Source organism: Mauremys mutica, chromosome 17 (genome assembly GCF_020497125.1).
Source record: "Mauremys mutica isolate MM-2020 ecotype Southern chromosome 17, ASM2049712v1, whole genome shotgun sequence".
NCBI lineage: Eukaryota > Metazoa > Chordata > Testudines > Geoemydidae > Mauremys > Mauremys mutica.
In genome coordinates, this window is record NC_059088.1 from 7,422,382 (window position 1) to 7,441,033 (window position 18,652).

The 18,652-nt window shown below is 49.2% G+C and overlaps 1 protein-coding gene across 4 annotated transcripts in view; it reads right to left on the reverse strand.

The window, feature by feature from the left end:
- Nucleotides 1-18,652, reverse strand: part of LOC123351767 (IgGFc-binding protein-like) — a 111,523-nt gene that overhangs the window by 63,024 nt on the left and 29,847 nt on the right. For all 4 annotated transcript variants that reach the window (XM_044991379.1, XM_044991378.1, XM_044991376.1 and 1 more), the window contains exon 10: nucleotides 8,351-8,946. In XM_044991379.1, the coding sequence (XP_044847314.1) occupies nucleotides 8,351-8,946 (596 nt within the window). The remainder of the gene's footprint in view (nucleotides 1-8,350; nucleotides 8,947-18,652) is intronic.

Below are 18,652 nucleotides of genomic sequence, written 5' to 3' on the forward strand. Positions count from 1 at the left end.
GGAAGGCAATGGATGTCGACATGTCTCGAGTGGAATGAATTCTAATGCCTTCGGGAGGTTGAAGATTTTTCGCACGGTAACAGGATCTGATGCAGTCAGAGATCCACTTGGATAGACGTTGTTTAGAGATAGCCGTACCTTTCGATCTTTCAGCAATGGAAACAAAGAGTCTTGGAGACTTGTGAAATGGTTTAGTCCTGTCTAAATAAAAGGCAATTGCTCACCTGACGTCGAGAGTATGCAAGGTTGCGTCTTGCGGAGTTTTGTGAGGTTCGGGATAGAAAGTAGGTAAATATATAGGTTGGCTGAGGTGGAAGGGCAATACCACCTTAGGAAGAAATTTAGGATGTGGTCTCAAAGTGACTTTATCTTTGGAGAAGATTGTGTAGGGAGGGTGGGCCATCAGGGCACTCATTTCACCAACTCTCCTTGACGATGTTATGGCAACTAAGAAAGCCACCTTCATGGACATATGGAGATGAGAGGAGGTAGCCAAGGGCTCGAATGGAGGTTTCATGAGAGCGTGTAGAACGAGGTTAAGATTCCATGAAGCAGCTATTGGGTGAATTTCAGGGTAGAGATTTTGCAGGCCCGTGAGAAAGGGTTTAATGGTGGGGTGGGTAAAGAGTGAGTACCCATCTAATAGGTCATGGAAGGTGGTAAGCGCCACCAGGTGCACTTTGATGGAGCTGAGCGAAAGTCCGTCCTGTTTCAGTTTCAGGAGGTAGTCTAGAATGTTAGGGAGGGTCACGTTATTGGGTGCTAAGTGATTATGTAAGCACCAGAGAACGAAACGCTTCCACTTCTGCAGGTAGGTTTTATGAGTGGAGTCTTTCCTACTGTGCAGGAGGACATATTGGACTTGCTCGGAACAGGCTAGTTCATGGGTTTGGAACCATGAAGGAACCAGGCTGTGAGGTGGAGCTTTTGGAGCTGGGGGTGAAGAACTCGTCCGTTGTTCTGGTAATGAGGTCTGGCCTGTTGGGGAGAGCCCATGGGTGACGGGAGGACATGCGGAGAAGGTAGGGATACCACGTCTGTCTTGGCCAAGCCAGGGCAATAAGGATGATCTGGGCCTTGTCGTCCGCGATCTTCCGAAGAACCCTGTGTAACAGAGGGATTAGTGGGAAGGCGTACAGGAGGTAGTTGTTCCATGGGATGAGGAATGCATCCCCTAGGGATGCAGTCCCGACCTGGAGCAAAACAGGGGGCATTTTCGGTTTTGGGTCGTGGCAAAGAGATCTATTGATGGGGTGCCCCAGCAGGAGAAGAGCTTTTGGAGTATTGTGGGATGTAGTTCCCATTCGTGTTCTGTCGAGAAGTGCCTGCTGAGTGCGTCGGCAGCAGTGTTGTGGCAGCCTGGTAGGTAGGAAGCGATGATCTATATTCGATGTTGTATGCACCAATTGCATAGACGAATGGCTTCCATGCAGAGGGAATGTGATCGGGCTCCCCCTTGTCTGTTTATGTAGTACATACATGCTATGTTGTCTGTTAAGAACCGCAGATATTTGTTCTTTATAAGGGGAAGAAAGTGAAGGCATGCTCTCCTCACTGCTCTGAGCTCTAAGAGATTTATGTGTAGATGCGTCTCTGATGCGGACCGCCAGCCTTGTGCCCTGTGTCCCCCTAGATGCGCTCCCCAACCGATCAGGGAATCGTCCGTGGTGAGCATGAGCATTGGGGATCGTTGCTGGAAGGAAACCCCTGTGCAGAGGTTTTCTGGACTTGTCCACCACTGTAGGGAAGCTATAACATTGGGAGGAGGAGTTAGCAGCATCCCTAAGGTGTGTCTGTTGGGTATGAAACTGGAGTTGAGCCAGCCCTGGAGACATCTCATGTGTAGCCTGGCGTGTTGAACCACGAAGGTGGTGGCTGCCCTGTGACCAAGGAGCTGTAGGCGGATTCTTGCTTACGACCTGGGACGAGTAGAGAGCATGCGTATGAGCTGCGTGATAGCGAGGAATCTGTTGTATGGGAGCAAAGCCCTGCTCTGGGTTGAGTCGAGATGAGCTCCGATGAACTCGATCTGTTGCGTAGGTGTCAGGGTGGATTTTTGGATGTTTATTTGGAGGCCTAGGCTGTGAAAGAGGGAGATGGCAAAACGCGTTGCTTGAAGTGTCTCGCCATAGGAGTCGCCCTTGATGAGGCAATCGTGCAGGTAGGGAAACAGTGTGACCCCATGTTTGCGGAGGTGAGCCACAACCACGGCTAGAGTCTTGGAAAAAACTCTTGGAGCTGTGGAGAGTCCAAAAGGAAGAACTCTGTATTGAAAATGGTCATGACCGATTGTGAATCGTAGGAAGCGTCTGTGAGCTGGATGAATTGATATATGAAAGTAAGCATCCTGTAGGTCGAGGGCTGTGAACCAATCCCCTTGATCCAATGCAGGTATTATTGTGCCCAGTGTGATCATCTTGAATCTTTGTATCCTCACGAATTTGTTCAGTCAGCGTAGGTCTAGTATAGGCCTCCATCCTCCGGTCTTTTTCTGTGTTAGAAAGTAATGGGAGTAGAAACCTGTCCCTTGGTGTTGCGTCGGCACAGGTTCCACTGTGCCTAGTTGCAGAAGATGTGCCACTTCTGTGCGAAGTAATTGCTCGTGAGAAGGGTCCCTGAAGGGGAACGGGGAAGGGGGAAGAGTAGGAGGGTAGGATATAAAAGGGATGGAGTAACCGGCCTGAATTATTTCGAGGACAAAGCGGTCCTGTGTAATACGCTGCCAGGCATGTTGGAAATTCTGGAGGCGGTAGCCAAACGGGCAAGTAAGCAGTGGAATCAAGGGGTGGTCGTGCAGGCCCTCGACCAATGTTTCAAAACTGTTGTTTATTGCCCGGTGGACGGAAGGTGGTGGCTTGATTTTGATTTTGTCTGCGTTTGTGGGGTCTAGTACGATTCCTAGTTGTGTCGTATGGTCTGGGTTGAGGACGATAATACTGATGTGTGCGTGGTCTTTGGTAGGGTTGGTATTGTTGTCGCCTGGGAAGAGATGGTTGAATGCCCAGGGTGCGCAGTGTCATAGAATCATAGAATCTCAGGGTTGGAAGGGACCTCAGGAGGTCATCTAGTCCAACCCCCTGCTCAAAGCAGGACCAAACCCAACTAAATCATCCCAGCCAGGGCTTTGTCAAGCCTGACCTTAAAAACCTCTAAGAAAGGAGATTCCACTACCTCCCTAGGTAACCCATTCCAGTTCTTCACCACCCTACTAGTGAAAAAGTTTTTCCTAATATCCAACCTAAACCTCCCCCTCTGCAACTTGAGACCATTACTCCTTGTTCTGTCATCTTCTACCACTGAGAACAGTCTAGATCCATCCTCTTTGGAACCCCCTTTCAGGTAGTTGAAAGCAGCTATCAAATCCCCCCTCATTCTTCTCTTCTGCAGACTAAACAATCCCAGTTCCCTCAGCCTCTCCTCATAAATCATGTGCTCCAGCCCCCTAATCATTTTTGTTGCCCTCCGCTGGACTCTCTCCAATTTATCCACATCCTTCTTGTAGTGTGGGGCCCAAAACTGGACACAGTACTCCAAATGAGGCCTCACCAGTGCTGAGTAGAGGGGAATGATCACGTCCCTTGATCTACAACCCAAAATGCCATTAGCCTTCTTGGCAACAAGGGCACACTGTTGACTCATATTCAGCTTTTCGTCCACCGTAACCCCTAGGTCCTTTTCTGCAGAACTGCTGCCCAGCCATTCGGTCCCTAGTCTGTAGCAGTGCATTAGATTCTTCCGTCCTAAGTGCAGGACTCTGCACTTGTCCTTGTTGAACCTCATCACATTTCTTTTGGCCCAATCCTCTAATTTGTCTAGGTCCCTCTGTATCCTATCCCTACCCTCCAGCGTATCAACCACTCCTCCCAGTTTAGTGTCATCTGCAAAGTTGCTAAGGGTGCAGTCCACACCATCCTCCAGATTGTTAATGAAGATATTGAACAAAACCGGCCCCAGCACCGACCCTTGGGGCACTCCACTTGATACCGGCTGCCAACTAGACATGGAACCATTGATCACTACCCGTTGAGCTCTCGAATCTTTCATGGTGTGGAGGAGTTCATCAGGTTTTTTGGAGAAGAGTTTGTCCTTATTAAAGGGGAGATCCTCCACTTTGGTCTGGAGTTTTTTAGGAATGCCTGACGCAGAGAGCCATGAGGATCTGCGCATAACCACAGCAGTTGCAGTGGTAAGGGCTGCTGTGTCCACCGTGTCAAAAGATGCCTGTAGGGCCGTTCTGGAAATCAGTTGTCCCTCAGTCAGGATTGATTTGAAGTCTGCTCTTCTATCCTCTGGAATGTAGGAGGCAAATTCGCAAAGTTTATTGTAATTATTAAAATCATAACTGTCGAAGAGAGCAGAATAGTTTGCAATTCTGAATTGTAGTGTAGGGGACGTATAAACCTTGCGGCCCAGGACATCAAGGCGTCTAGTCCTTGTCTTGCGGGGTGGGTCGACTCTGTTCAACTGCATCCATGACAAAAGAGTTCGGTGGTGGATGAGAAAATAGGAAGTCTGCGTCCTTTGCAGGAACGTAATATTTATGTTCAGTCTTCTTGCAAGTTGGTACTAGAGACGCTGGGGTTTGCCAGAGAGTATCAGCTGGCTCCATGAGTGCTTCGTTTATAGGGAGCGCGATTTTTGAGGGCGCAGACGATTGAAGGATTCTGAGGAGTTTGTGTTGCGTCTCCTGAACCTCTTCTAAGGGGATATCCTGACTGAGTGCCACCCTCCTAAAAAGTTCTTGAAATTATTTGCAGTCTTCCATGGCCTGTGGAGGTGAAGGGAGGAGGGCTTCTTCCGAGGCTAGTGGAGAGTTAGGGTTAGGTGAGTCAGGATATGGTGCGTACCTCCCAGTCTCAGGAGGGGGCTCAGGCACCCTAGAAGTGGATGGAGCAGGAGATTGAGGCACAGAAGGAGGATGATTGGTAGGAGGATGTTGCCACGGGTACCATTGAGGCCAAGGCATAGGGTAGGAGAACCCAGGTGCCGCCCACGGAGGGGCAAAGTAGGGAAACTGAGGTTGTTGACCTTGAGCCAAGACCTGAGGTGGTAGAGGCGCCTGTGGAGGAGAAGCAGGAAGGGAGAACTCCGCTTGCTGCTGTAAATCAAGTTCACCGCCAGTGAAAGCCAGTTCAGGTGGAGAGAGTGGTGGTTCAAGAAATGAGTCCTGTATATCTAGGAGCGGAGAGTGAGGCTCAGGTGGCACTGAAAGGTCACTCTGAGTGAGAAACTGTTGCTTCTGCTCCCTGGGCTGAGCTGAGCCTGCTCTCTGCTCTAGCTCATTCGTAGGAGAAAGTGAGAATGAGAGTGTTGCTGCATTCTGCTTAGAGGTGCCCTGCAGGGGGTCTGTTGCTGGTGCATGGGTAGAAGACTGGCTCGGTGCCGACGTTCTTCTCGGTGCCGAGGCTGAGCACGCTGTCAGCACCGCAGCTGTTTTCGCTGCTGAGGCAGAGCGCGCTGTCGGGACCGCGGCCGTTTTCGCTGTTGTGGCTGAGTGCGCTGTCGGCACTGCGGCCATTGTTGGTGCCGAGGAGAAGTGGGGGGGCCAGTGCTGTGGCCGTTTGTGGTGCCGAGGAAGTGCGAGGTGTCCGCGCCGTGGCCGTTTGCGGCGCTGAGGGGACCGGATCCACAAGGACCTTCCCGGCATGGGAGGTCGGGTCCCTGCCTATGTGCTCTGTCAGAGCTGTGGCTGAGGCGTTAGAACAGGCTAAGGCACCTGCCTTTGGTGCTGTCAGCACAGAGGGTAGGGATCTTGCGGGAGACCCCCTACCCTTGTTAGAGTCTCTTCTGTGAGACTGTTGTGCTTCTTGCCTCCGCTCCAGGGAGGGTGAAGCAATGCTCCCCACTAGTTCCAATCTGGCTGGGGAGCGTGTGAGAGCGGATTTAACCTTTCCCGTCTCCGACAGCGTCTGCAGGGATTTTTCCATCATGATGATTTTGAGCTGCAGATCCCTGTCACGACGAGCTCTCGACTTGAGGCTCGCACAATGGAGGCACTTCGCGGGGATGTGGGTGTCCCTGAGGCACTTCACACAGTGTGAGTGCCCATCTGACCGTGGCATGAAGTCCTGACAGGAGATGCATCTTTTGAATCCTGAAGCTCCTGGCATTATGAATTAGAGATGGCCGAGGAGAGTGTCTCAACGGGAGACAAGTCTGAGGGGCTTTTTTTTTTTTTAAACTAAGTAACTAACTATACTAAAGGAAGGGAAACAACTGGGAAGTAATTAATAATTATTCCTATGTTCTTTGTTACTGTTTCCTATAGAGACCAGGGAAGAGAAGGCAGCACTGACCGAGTCCCATCTTCAGCCGAGGATGGTTGAGAAGGAACTGAGGAGGGTGTGGGGCGCACGCACTCAGGAAGATTCCAACTAGACGGGAGATACCAACTGAGTGCGTGTGCCCCAACCAGGCACTGCTACCAAAAATCTCCGATCAACAGCGCCGGGACGCACCGTCACCTAGAATGGAGCACCCACAGGGACACACATCTCGAAGAAGAACAGTGCCTCCCCCTCTTTTCCCGCGCCTCCCGCCCGCCATGAATAGCTGTTTCATGGTGTGCAGGAGGTTGGGAGGGAGGGGGGAGGAGCGAGGATGCAGAACGCTCAAGGGAGGGAGCGGAATGGGGCGGGAAGAGGCAGGGCAGGGGTGAGGCCTTGGGGAAGAGGTGGAGTGGAGGCGGAGCCTGGGGCACTTGGAAAAGTTGGTGCCTTTTTGTGGGACAGTGTTGCAGTGTAAGAGACTGTACAGCCTGCCCTAGCAGTGAGGTTCCCCGGTACCCTCCGAAATCACTGAGAGCTGGGTCAAGTGGAGGGACCTCAGAATATGCTATCGCAGCAGAGAGACAGCAGTAGCAGGGTGTGGTGGCAGTGGGGTGGTGGAAACAGCAGTGGCAGAGTAAACAATGGGGCAGCAGTTGATGGCACAGTGGCCAATGGTGGCAGAGTGAATGGCAGGAACTGTGAGCCACAGCAGCTGCAGCGGTGGAGGTATTGTGGGACACTTTCCCCCTGGGGGTGGGAGGTGAACTCATGTGAACACATCTCTGAACTCTGGGTCTTCACTGACCAAGGACAGTAACCGTGAGTGGGGCACAGTGGAGGGACAGGGGAGTGATGTGCTAATAAAGGAACATTTGTTGTCTCACTTAAACACTAAAAGGTGAGAAACTGAGTCAAAAGACAGAGCCCAATGTACTTTGGGATGGGTGTTTGCTCATGGTTACATGCTGTCAAATCGTGCTTGTGGTGTTTTCCTAAATTCATGCTGGGTTCCTTTTCCCTTTTTATTTGTCAAAGGGGAAGTATTGCCTCTTAGAGATACTCAGGGGTGGTGTTTAATTTTCCCTGGCAGAGGCTCAAGCCGGTTCTGTTTTGTATGGTTAAGAGGAACCCCTAGATATTGAACCTGGCCCTCATTGCTGCCCACTGCATCTGGAAGAAGGGCTAAACATGACTGACAACTTCGTTCCTAAGGGACAAGGGAAATATCTGCAATAAGGTTAGACTTTGTCTCTGCACATGGAAGAGCATTATTAGGCGCTGGTCCAAGACTGGGGAATGAACTGCACCAGGAACTAAGAACCATTGCAAATCTCCCCACCTTCTGCTCCAAGTGCAAGATGCATTTCTTTGTCCTCCCTTCTCCAACATGCATATGTAGCAACATAAGTGTATATTTATCATTATTAAGAAAAATGTACAACAGAAGACCCCACTGAACACACAACTTCCCCTGGGGAGAGGAGGAGAGAACAAATAGGAGACAGAAGTGACTCACATTGCTTAGTGTCTTACTGGAAGATGCTCAAATACTCCAGTGATGAGCATGGATTAAGAGCCTTGTAACAGGGTGACTTGCCCCTTAAGGGCTAGTGGCCTGAGGCCAGCCAACCCTTGTTACTAAGTAGGCACCTGATCACCAATCACATGATTCCCCTATAAGAGCAGCTGGAAGAGGCCAGGCTGCTGGCCCAGCACAAAGAGTTCTCAGGGAAAACAGAAGAGAGTACAGAGGCTGCTGCAGACCAGTATGCTCCAGCAGGGAAACCTGAAACTCGGGAAGTGAGAAGACAGGTAGGGAGTGACCAGATAAAGAGGTAAATGGGAGGATCTGAAAACTTTATTCATAAAGTTTATTAATTTAATAAACCAGACCCTTAGGAGGGCTGCTATTATTAGAAGTTGTAAGATTGATTCAGAGGTCCAAGAGGGTAAACCGAGGCAGGCCACCTGTAGCATGACCTCTGGCCATGAGGGGACAAACCAGTATAGTTCAGAGGAGAATCTCTCCTGTCCAAAAGGAATCAAGAATGATCTAAATGAGGATCTGCAGAAGGACTTACCATGATGAGCCCCTGTTTGCTCTGCAGCAGGGTGAGTGTGATGCCATACACCTGAATGGACACCAGCTTGGCCACGGACACATTCCTAGTGCTCCAGGATTCTTTCTTTACACTGATGGTGAAAGGTGTAAGGTCACGGGCATCGGTGCAGGTCTTGGCCAGGATGTAGGTGCAGGTGCCTTGGAAGTCAAAGGGGACCCCATCGAAAGAGAGGTAGTGGGGATGGCCAGAGGCAGAACAGGTCACAGATCCAAATGGGTGGCATTTCTGGATGCCGTCCACCACCCCGCATTCCTCACCACTGCTGCAGGAGAATGCCTTACACACAACCTCCCCACCAGCCTGACACACACACTGCTCCTCGCATGAACCGCTCGGGTGGAAGGTCTCCGCAGCCTGGTAGTAAATTCCCCTGTGGAGGCATCCGCACTGGGAAATGGGGACGCAGTGGTCACCACTGAGAACAAAGCCCTCGTCACACACGCAGCCTTCCTTACACCGGGTCATGCATTGCACCGGGGCATAGAGGCTGCTGCATGTCAGATCACAGCTGCTGCTGCAGAATTCATAGTGACTGTTCGGGGGACAGGACGGAGCTGTAATTAGAACAAAGAGTTAGCTCATATAGTGCATTAGCAATGTGTGCAATGAACCATCACCAGAAGATGCAATTTCATTCATGCTCCTAATTTTCTATTTCCTTAGGTTGATTGATTAATAAAAGAGCAACATCTCTAATTAGGTCCCAGTCTGGGGGACTGGGTGCCCCAGAGACACCAGGTAATGGGATACAGACAATCTCTCTCTAAGCGTTCGGCTTCTAATCTGGTCCAAGATCAGGGTGTAGGGAGTGGAGGGCTCGTGGGCCTGGAATTGTTCTGCAGAGCTTTTCACCACTAGCTTTTTGCTTTGAGTCCGGGTCAGTAGTGCCTAAAACTCATTCCCAGATGATGGCTTATGGGAGACGAGTTGGTGGGTTCCCAGACCAGTTCCTAGTGAACAGACAGCTCAGTTACTAAGACTCCACTGACTGCCAGCTCTGATTATGTCAACTCTCAGCAGAGAAGCCAAGGACTGACTGGATGGACCACGGAGGGAACTACTACATCCCCAGACAGTGCCTCTCTGGCCTGGGGTGCAGCACATTGATAGGGCACGGTGAGGGGCCAGCTCCTATGACTGTACCCATCGTTTGGAGAGAGGGCTTCTTTGTCACTTAAGAAACATTCTGCCGAACTGGATAAGCTGAGTATTTAGCTCAACATTTACCAGGCAACAAAAATTAACAAGGCCCATGGGACAATCAGTAGTGAACTTGGCGACTCACAACAGAATTTCGTAGTCCTCCAGGGATGCACCATAGCTCCAGCTTCCTGACATGCCTCAGCATAGCCAGCAACGGCCTGGCAGATGTTATTCTCCCGCCCACTGAGGACACAATAGCTGTACACGCAGTCTACGAAGTATCCATCGGGGTCCACTTTGCTGTGACATCCTCTGAAAAGGCCACTCTTGTCTAGGATGATCCCACACTGTCCCCTGCTACCTCGTTGTTGTTTTTCAATAGCCTCTACACTTGCGCATAGTGGTATCGTTACTGCAGAGCATCCCTGGAGGTCGCCCACCTTCCAGCTCTGGCCAAAAATGACTGGGCTTGGTGCCAGGGTCCCATCCCTCATGAGCAAATCATCCTCCCTGTCCTTGTTGAAGTTGCCACACAGACCACACACAGCTCCCGCATAGGTGACTGGCAGAGTGACTGTGATACGTCCTGACCACCCGGCAAAGGTAACAGTGAGACCAAAGTCTGTCTGGATCACTGTGGCCCAGCCCTTTCTATACACAGAGATTTTCTTATCATCGAGGTTGAAGGGAAGGTTCATCAGGAAACCATTAATCTGTAAGAGCAAATTATTCAGTATATGAAACATCGCTCACTCGAGGTGGAACCTCTCACTCCAGCACATAATTATAATAAAAATCCACCTGTGTTAAACTCTTTCTCCAGTCTGCCCTGCTCCCTTTCCTATAACCTGCCTGAATCCCAGCTCTCCAGACAGGGCAGGATCCTCCAACAAGACTTTCATTACCTCTGGCTTTGGCTATTGCAGTTCCCTCCTCTCTGTTCACCCTGAGCCCCAGCCCCACAGTTTGCCACATATGCTGGATGCTACTGACCCATCTCAAGTAAAATGACAACACTTTAAATATCTCCATCCTCTCCCTGTTCATAGAAGAATCCAGTTACCATTCATCCTATATTTCACAATCCTTCTATGCACTGTCTGTAACCTGCGCTGATGACACAGGTGACTTTCTAGAAATGTTTTAGAGAGACTAGAGACAATTTGAGAAACTCACCAGGACTTTCCCAGGGAACTGATTGCTGACCCTGAGGTTGGTCTGATACACCTTGATCTGTACAGGAGCGGTATTGTTCTCCTGGAAGTAGACTTCAAAGTCCACCAGTCCCTCCGCCTTCTTGCACAGAGCCGTGAGCTGGTAGCGGCAGGTGCCTTGGAAGTCATATCTCTGTCCATCAAAGGTGGCATAGTGCATATTCCTTGTCACAGAGCAGGTGGCGTAGCTGGAGGGGTAACAGCCCCATACGCCGTTCACTAGCCCGCACCTCTCTGATTGTTTGCACGCAGCGGCCACACATTCGACTTGTCTAGTGGCTGCGTTGCACATGCACCATGTTCCACATGCCTCATCGACCCAGAAACTCTCATTGGAGGCATAGGGGCGCCCTTCAAACTGGCACCCACAGCTGCCCTTGGGGATGCATTTGCCCTGGCTCAGCACAAAACCGTCCTTGCACTGGCAGCTTTCCATGCAGGGCTCTTGGCAGCTGCTGGGGGCTGACTGGTCCACACACGTGGCTGGGCAGGCTGTTCCACAGAGCTGGTACTGGCTGTTCTCCAGGGGGCACTCCAGGGCTGGGGAGTGAAGGACCCACAGATTTAGCAGCAAATTCTCTCCAAGCAAAAACAGTACTTAAAATAGACAGAGGGGGATGTATCTTGTGGTGCTCTGAGAAACCTCGAATCCCAGTGACCTCAACAGGAGCTGAGGGTGCTCAGCATGCTTAGCATCTTCCAGGGTCAGGTCCATATTAGGAAGAGTGGATATTGAATAGAGACCTCTTTAATGTGTTTAATTAAATAAATACTGTGATGTTGCACTCCATATGTTTTATGGAAGTATGCTTATGAATATGACATAACTGGAATATACTGTATGCTAAATACTCCTTGTACGGTGTCATTAGAAAGCTTGTAATCTACTAAGTGTTTTCATCCTAATTGTTTGTGTGTATTATTTCTATATCTGGAGTCTGGAGAATAAAATATAAACTTGTATCACTGATGTAAACATATTAATTGGAGGCCATTAAGGGTGTTCCAGAAACAATCAGTTGTAAATGGCCTTAGTAATTTGAAAGCCTTCCTGTGTATGTGTGGGTCAGCCCATGGGGAATGGAGACTAGGGGTCTTACAGTGACATGTGACCAAGTCAGCTGATAATGAAATCCATCTTAAATATGGTACTTTTCCATTTAGAAGGAGGGGTGGGGACCCAAAGAGAGACAAAAGATTCCCGCCTTGTGCCAAAGCTATAAAAGGGAGTGGAGCATGACAAAGGGGGCCAGTCATGACAAAACCCCTGCTTACCACCTGAGATGTCTGCTGGATCTAACAAAGACTATATTAGGCTTAGACTTGGCGAGTTTTGTTTTATTTTGCTTTCTCACTTACTTTGTTATGGCTGTTATTACTTGAAACCACTTAAATCCTACTTTTTATTCTTAATAAAGTCACTTTTGTTTATTAATAAACCCATAGTAAGTGATTAATACCTGGGGGAGTGTAGTGAGGCGGCCTGGCTCCCAGCCGCTCCTGAGAGGGACGAGCCAGAACAGCCGCCACAGTGGGCAGAGCCACCGCCGCCTGTCCCCGCCCCCCGGAAGTCAAGGGGCGGGACAGGAAGTATAAAGGCGCGGCTCCAGCGCTCAGTTGCTGCCCGGTGGCCGGAGAGGACAGACGCTACTGACCGAGCTCCTGCTGGACCGAGCCTTCCCCAAACCCGGTACCCTGAGGTGGACTGGCCGAGCCTTCCCCGAGCCCGGTACCCTGAGGTGGACTGGCCGAGCCTTCCCCGAACCTGGTACCCTGAGGTGGACTGGCCGAGCCTTCCCCGAGCCCGGTACCCTGAGGAGCTGCCCGAGCGTTCCCCTGACCCGAGTCCTGAGGAGCAGCCCGACCTAGCCAGCCCTCAGCACGCTGAGGAGCCCATGGTGTGGGACCCCACGGAAGACCCCAGAGATGAGCAGGTACCAATGGAGGGGGAGATGGGAAGTAGCCCGGGGGTAGCCGACCCCAGTCTGGCTACAGCAGACTTTGAGCCAATGTCGGTGTGTTGCGGTCAGGACCCCACCGACACAGCAGCAGACTAACTGCCGCTGTTAGGGCCCCGGGCTGGGACACAGTGGAGTGGGTGGGCCTGTGTCCCCCCTGCCACCCCACTCACGGGTGGCAGTCTCCCCCTCACACCTGCGCTCAGGCATAGAAGTCTGGACTTACCTGTTGTGCGTTTGCTCAGCTCCTGCCTAAGGACCTGAGCCCCTGAACTATTGTTGTTGCTCAGCTCCTGCCTGAGGACCTGAGCCCCTGAACTGCTATGGGTTGGCTCAGCTCCTGCCTGAGGACCTGAGCCCTGAACTACTGTGTGGTGGCTCAGCTCCTGCCTGAGGACCTGAGCCCTTGAATTGCTACTTGTTGCCCCGCCCTGACTGAGGGCCTGGGCTTCACTGACTCTTTGTTTTGCTCAGCCCCTGCCTGAGGCCTGAGCCCGTGACCTACTATTTGCTGCCCGCTCTGACCTAGGGCTTGGACTCTGGGGACCGAACTGCTTCCTAGCCTCGTGTAGTGAGGCGGCCTGGCTCCCAGCCGCTCCTGAGAGGGCCGAGTCCCCACACCGGACTCTTACAGGGAGCAAACATTATGCTGTGCATATCAGTGATATAGAGGGCGAACAATTTACAAATTTACCCTGTATAAGCTTTATACAGAGTAAAACAGATTTATTTGGGGTTTGGATCCCATTGGGAACTGGGTGTCTGGCTACTGGAGACAGGTAACCTGTTGAGCTGTTTTTAGTTACAGTCTGCAGCTTTGGGGGCATGGTTAGTGTGTCTAGCTCAACAAGGCAGGGTTCTGAAGTCCCAAGCTGTCAGGGAAAACGGGCTCAGAGGTAATTTCAGCACATCAGGTAACAGTACCAAGGAGATTTCTGTGACTGAACTCGTCACAAATACTATTGGGAATTGTGTGATTATGGGAGGTTTTAACTTCCCAGATATAGATTGGAGGGAAATGCTACCAATAATAGTAGGGCCCAGATTTTCCTGGATGGGATAGCTGACAGATTTCTTCACCAAATACTCACTGATGAGCTGAATGAGCCAAACATCTCAAACAGGTGTTTAAGAGAAAGCGGAAAGCCTACAAGGAATGGACGAAGGGATGGATCAGGAAGGAAAGCTACCTCTTGAAGGTAAGAAAGTGTAGGGATAAAGTGAGAACTGCCAAAAGCCAAGCAAACTTGGACCTTGCAAAGGAAATTAAAACCAAGAGTAAAATTTTCTATAGCCATATAAATACAAAAGGAAAGAAGGTCAGCTAGTCCAATCCCCTGCTCCAAGCAGGACCAACACCAACTAAATCATCCCATCCAGGGCTTTGTCAAGCTAGGCCTTAAAAACCTCTAAGGATGGCGATTCCACTGCCTCCCTAAGTAACCCATTCCAGTGCTTCACCACCCTCCCAGTGAAATAGTGTTTCCTAATATCCAACCTAGACCTCCCGCACCGCAACTTGAGACCATTTCTCCTTGTTCTGTCATCTGCCACCGCTGAGAACAGCCAAGTTCCATTCTCTTTGGAACCCCCCTTCAGGTAGTTGAAGGCTGCTATCAAATCCCCCCTCACTCTTCTCTTCTGCAGACTAAACAAGCCCAGTTCCCTCAGCCTCTCCTCGTAAATCATGTGCCTCAGGCCCCTGATCATTTTCATTGCCCTCCGGGGGACTCTCTCCAATTTGTCCACATCCTTTCTGTAGTGGGGGGCCCAAAACTGGACAGAAATGTGGGACCACTAAGCACTGAGGATGGGGTGGAGATTAATGATAATCCAGGTATGGCCCAACACTGAAACGAATACTTTGCCTCAGTTTTTAGTAAGGGTAATGAAAAAATTTGGGGTAGTGGCAGGATAGCTAATGGGAACTAGTATATGGAAATAGAAGTTACCGCATCCAAGGTGGCAGTCAAACTCAAAGAGCTTAATGGAACTAAATCGGGGGGGGCCTGTATAATCTCCAGCCAAGAATATTAAGGCAACTGCCACATGAAATTTCAAGGCCAATAGCAAAGATTTTTAATGAATCTGTAAATTTGGGGAAGAATTTCTAATATTGGTCCTATTTTTAAGAAAGAGAGAAAAGTGATCCAGGAAACTACAGGCCTGTTAGTTTGACCTCAGTTGTATGCAAGTATTTGAAAGAGAAAGCAGTTAAGGAAATAGAGGTAAATTGTAATTGGGATAAAATACAATATGGTTTTACAAAATGTAGATCATTCCCAACTAACCTGATCTCCTTCTTTGAGAAGATAACTGATTTTTTAGACAAAGGAAATGCAGTAGATCTTACGTACCTGAATTTCAGGAAGGCATTTGATACAGTTTTGATTACCACTACAAAAAGTTTTTTTTTCTCTCCTGCTGGTAATAGCTTACCTTAACTGATCACTCTCGTTATAGTGTATATGGTAACACCCATTGTTTCATGTTCTCTCTGTGTGTGTGTGTATATGTATATATATCTTCCTACTGTATTTTCCTCAGCATGCATCTGATGAAGTGGGTTTTAGCCCACGAAATCTTATGCTCAAATAAATTTGTTAGTCTCTAAGGTGCCACAAGTACTCCAGTTCCACATGGGAAATTATTAGTTAAATTGGAGAAGATGGGGATTAATATGAGAATTGTAGGGTGGATAAGCAACTGGTTAAAGGGGAGAACAGGTACAGAGAAGGGCTACTAGGATGATCCGAGGAATGGAAACCTGTCTTATGAAAGGAGACTCAAAAAGCTTGGCTTGTTTAGCCTAACCAAAAGAAGGTTGAGGGGGGATATGATTGCTCTTTATAAATATATCAGAGGGATAAATATTAGGGAGGGAGAGGAATTATTTAAGCTTAGTACCAATGTGGACACAAGAACAAATGGATATAAACTGGACACTAGGAAGTTTAGACTTGAAATTAGACGAAGGTTTCTAACCATTAGAGGAGTGAAATTCTGGAACAGCCTTCCAAGGGGAGTTGTGGGGGCAAAAGACATATCTGGCTTTAAGACTAAGCTTGATAAGTTTATGGAGGGGATGGTATGATGGGATAGCCTAATTTTGGCAATTAATTTGGCAACTGATCTTTGATTATCAGCAGGTAAGTATGCCCAGTGGTCTGTGATGGGATGTTAGATGGGGTGGAATCTGAGTTACTACAGAGAATTCTTTCCTGGGTGCTGGCTGGTGAGTCTTGCCCACATGCTCAGGGTTTAACTGATCGCCATATTTGAGGTTGGGAAGGAATTTTCCTCCAGGGCAGATTGACAGAGGCCCTGGAGGTTTTTCGCCTTCCTCTGCAAGATGGGGCACAGGTCACTTGCTGGAGAATTCTCTGCAGCTTGGGGTCTTCAAACCACAATTTGAGGACTTCAATAACTCAGACATAGGTTAGGGGTTTGTTACAGGAGTGGGTGGGTGAGGTTCTGTGGCCTGCATTGTGCAGGAGGTCAGATTAGATGATCATAATGGTCCCTTCTGACCTTAAAGTCTATGAGTCTATGAAACTACAATAGGACATATTGAAAGGTGAATTGTCAGGCTGGAGGAAGGTTAATAGTGGAGTTCCTCAGAGACTGGTCTTGGGATCAATCTTATTTAACATTTTTATTAATGACATTGGCACAAAAAGTAGGAGTGTGGTAACAAAATTTTCAGATGACACAGGGTTGGGAGATATTACCAATAGTGAGGAGGACCAGAATATCATACAAGAAGATCTGGATGACCTTGAAAACTGGAGTAATAGAAATGGGACAAAATTAAATAGTGCAAAGTGCAAGGTCATGCATTTACAGACTAATAACAAGATTTTTTGTTATAAGCTGGGGATGTACCAGTTGGAAGTGACAGAGGAGGAGAAAGACCAGGGTGTATTGGTTGATCACAGGATGGCTAAGAGCCACCAATGTCATGAGGCTGTGAAAAAAGGCTAATGCAGTTCCGGGATGCATTAGGAGAGGGAGTGCCAGTAGAGACAGGGAAGTGTTAGTACCATTATACAAGGCACCGGTGAGACCCCATCTGGAATAGTGTGTGCAGTTCTGGTCTCCCATGTTTAAGAAAGATTAATTCAAAATAGAACACATGCAGATAAGGACGACTAGGATGAAGGAAAACCTACCTTATGAGACAAGACTCAAAGAGCTTGGCTTGTTTAGTCTAATCAAAAGAAGGCTCAAGGGAGATATGATTGCTCTCTATAAATACATAAGAGAGATAAACACCAGGGAGGGAGAGTAGTTACTTAAATTAAGCACCAATGTTGACACAAAAACAAATGGACATCAACAAATTTAGCCTTGAAATTAGATGATGCCCATCACAGGAGTGAAGTTCTGGGACAGCCTTCCAAGGGGAGCAATAAGGGAAAAACACCTTACTGGCTTCAAGACTGAGCTTGATAAATTTATGGAGGGGTGGTGTGATGAGACTGCCCACAACGGCATGTAGCTGATCTGTGAGTGGTAGCAGCAATGTCTCCAACAGCCAGTGATGGGACACTAGATGGGGAGGGCTCTGTGTTACCACAGAGAATTCTTTCCCAGGTATCTGGCTGGTGGGTCTCACCCACATGATCAGGGTCCAGCTGACTGACATATTTGAGGTCAGGAAGGAATTTTCCCCCTAGGTCAGATCGGCAGAGACCCTAGGGATTATTTGCCGCCTTCTTCATCTTGAGCCACAGGTCACTTGTTGGTTTAAACAAGTATAAATGGCAGATTCTGTAACTTGAAGTCTTTAAATCAAGATTTGAGGATGGCAGTAACTCAGCCAGAGGTTAGCGGTCGGTTACAGGAGTGGGTGGGCGAGGTTCTGTGGGCTGAAATGTGCAGGAGGTCAGACTAGATCAAGGGTTCTCAAACTGGGAGGTTATTACATGGGGGGTCGCGAGCTGTTGGCCTCCACCCCAAACCCTGCTTTGCCTCCAGCATTTATAAAGGTCTTAAATATATGAAAAAGTGTTTTTAATTTATAAGGGGGAGTCGCACTCAGAGGCTTGCTATGTGAAAGGGGTCATCAGTACAAAAGTTTAAGAACCACTGGACTAGATTAACATGATAGTCCCTTCGGACCTTAGAGCAGTGGTTCTCAACCCGAGGTCCACAGGTCGCTCTAGCCCATGTGACATCCTCCATACAGGTAATATCTATATTGTGTGGATGCAGCCCATATAACACCTAGAGAGATGTATATACAGTCCACAATAGCAAATAGGCTGAGAACTACTGGCTTAGAATCTATGATTCTATGAGTGACTTAAAAACTGGAATCTTACCCCAGCTCCCATGTGTTATCAGTGAACGTTACATACTCAAAGTGACAGGCACCTTAGCAATTCCACAGACAGACAAATACTGTGGTTACAATAGAACCCAGGAGTCCTGATTTCCCAATCACTACTCAATAATCCCAAACCACTCGATCACGCCCTCTCCCAAAACCAGGGCTAGAACTCAAGAGTGCTGAGCCCCAGGCTCCCCAGTCTAACCAGCAGACCGTAGACCTTGGCATACAAAGCTGTACTCACGGCATCTGGCCAGCTGCCTCCATTCCCCAATCCTGACCCCCTCCAGCTGGCAGGCGTCCGCATAGGCCTTCAGGACCTCACACAGGGCCTTTCTGTAGCCGTCGTTGTGGCACAGATCGTACACGCAGTTGTCCAAGTAGACCGTAGGATCTACCTTGGTGTGGCATTGACTGAAGGGCCCATCTGAGACCTTGATAAGGCCGCACAAGGCCTCCTCCTTGTACTTTCTGGCTATGTTGGTGGCACAGGGCCTGCAACCTCCAATGCAATCATGCCAGCAAAACTGATCCTCATCTTCCACCACCCAGCTTTTCCCCAGGGCAGCAACACTGGGAGCCAGGTCCCCATCTGGGGTCCGGAAGTCAT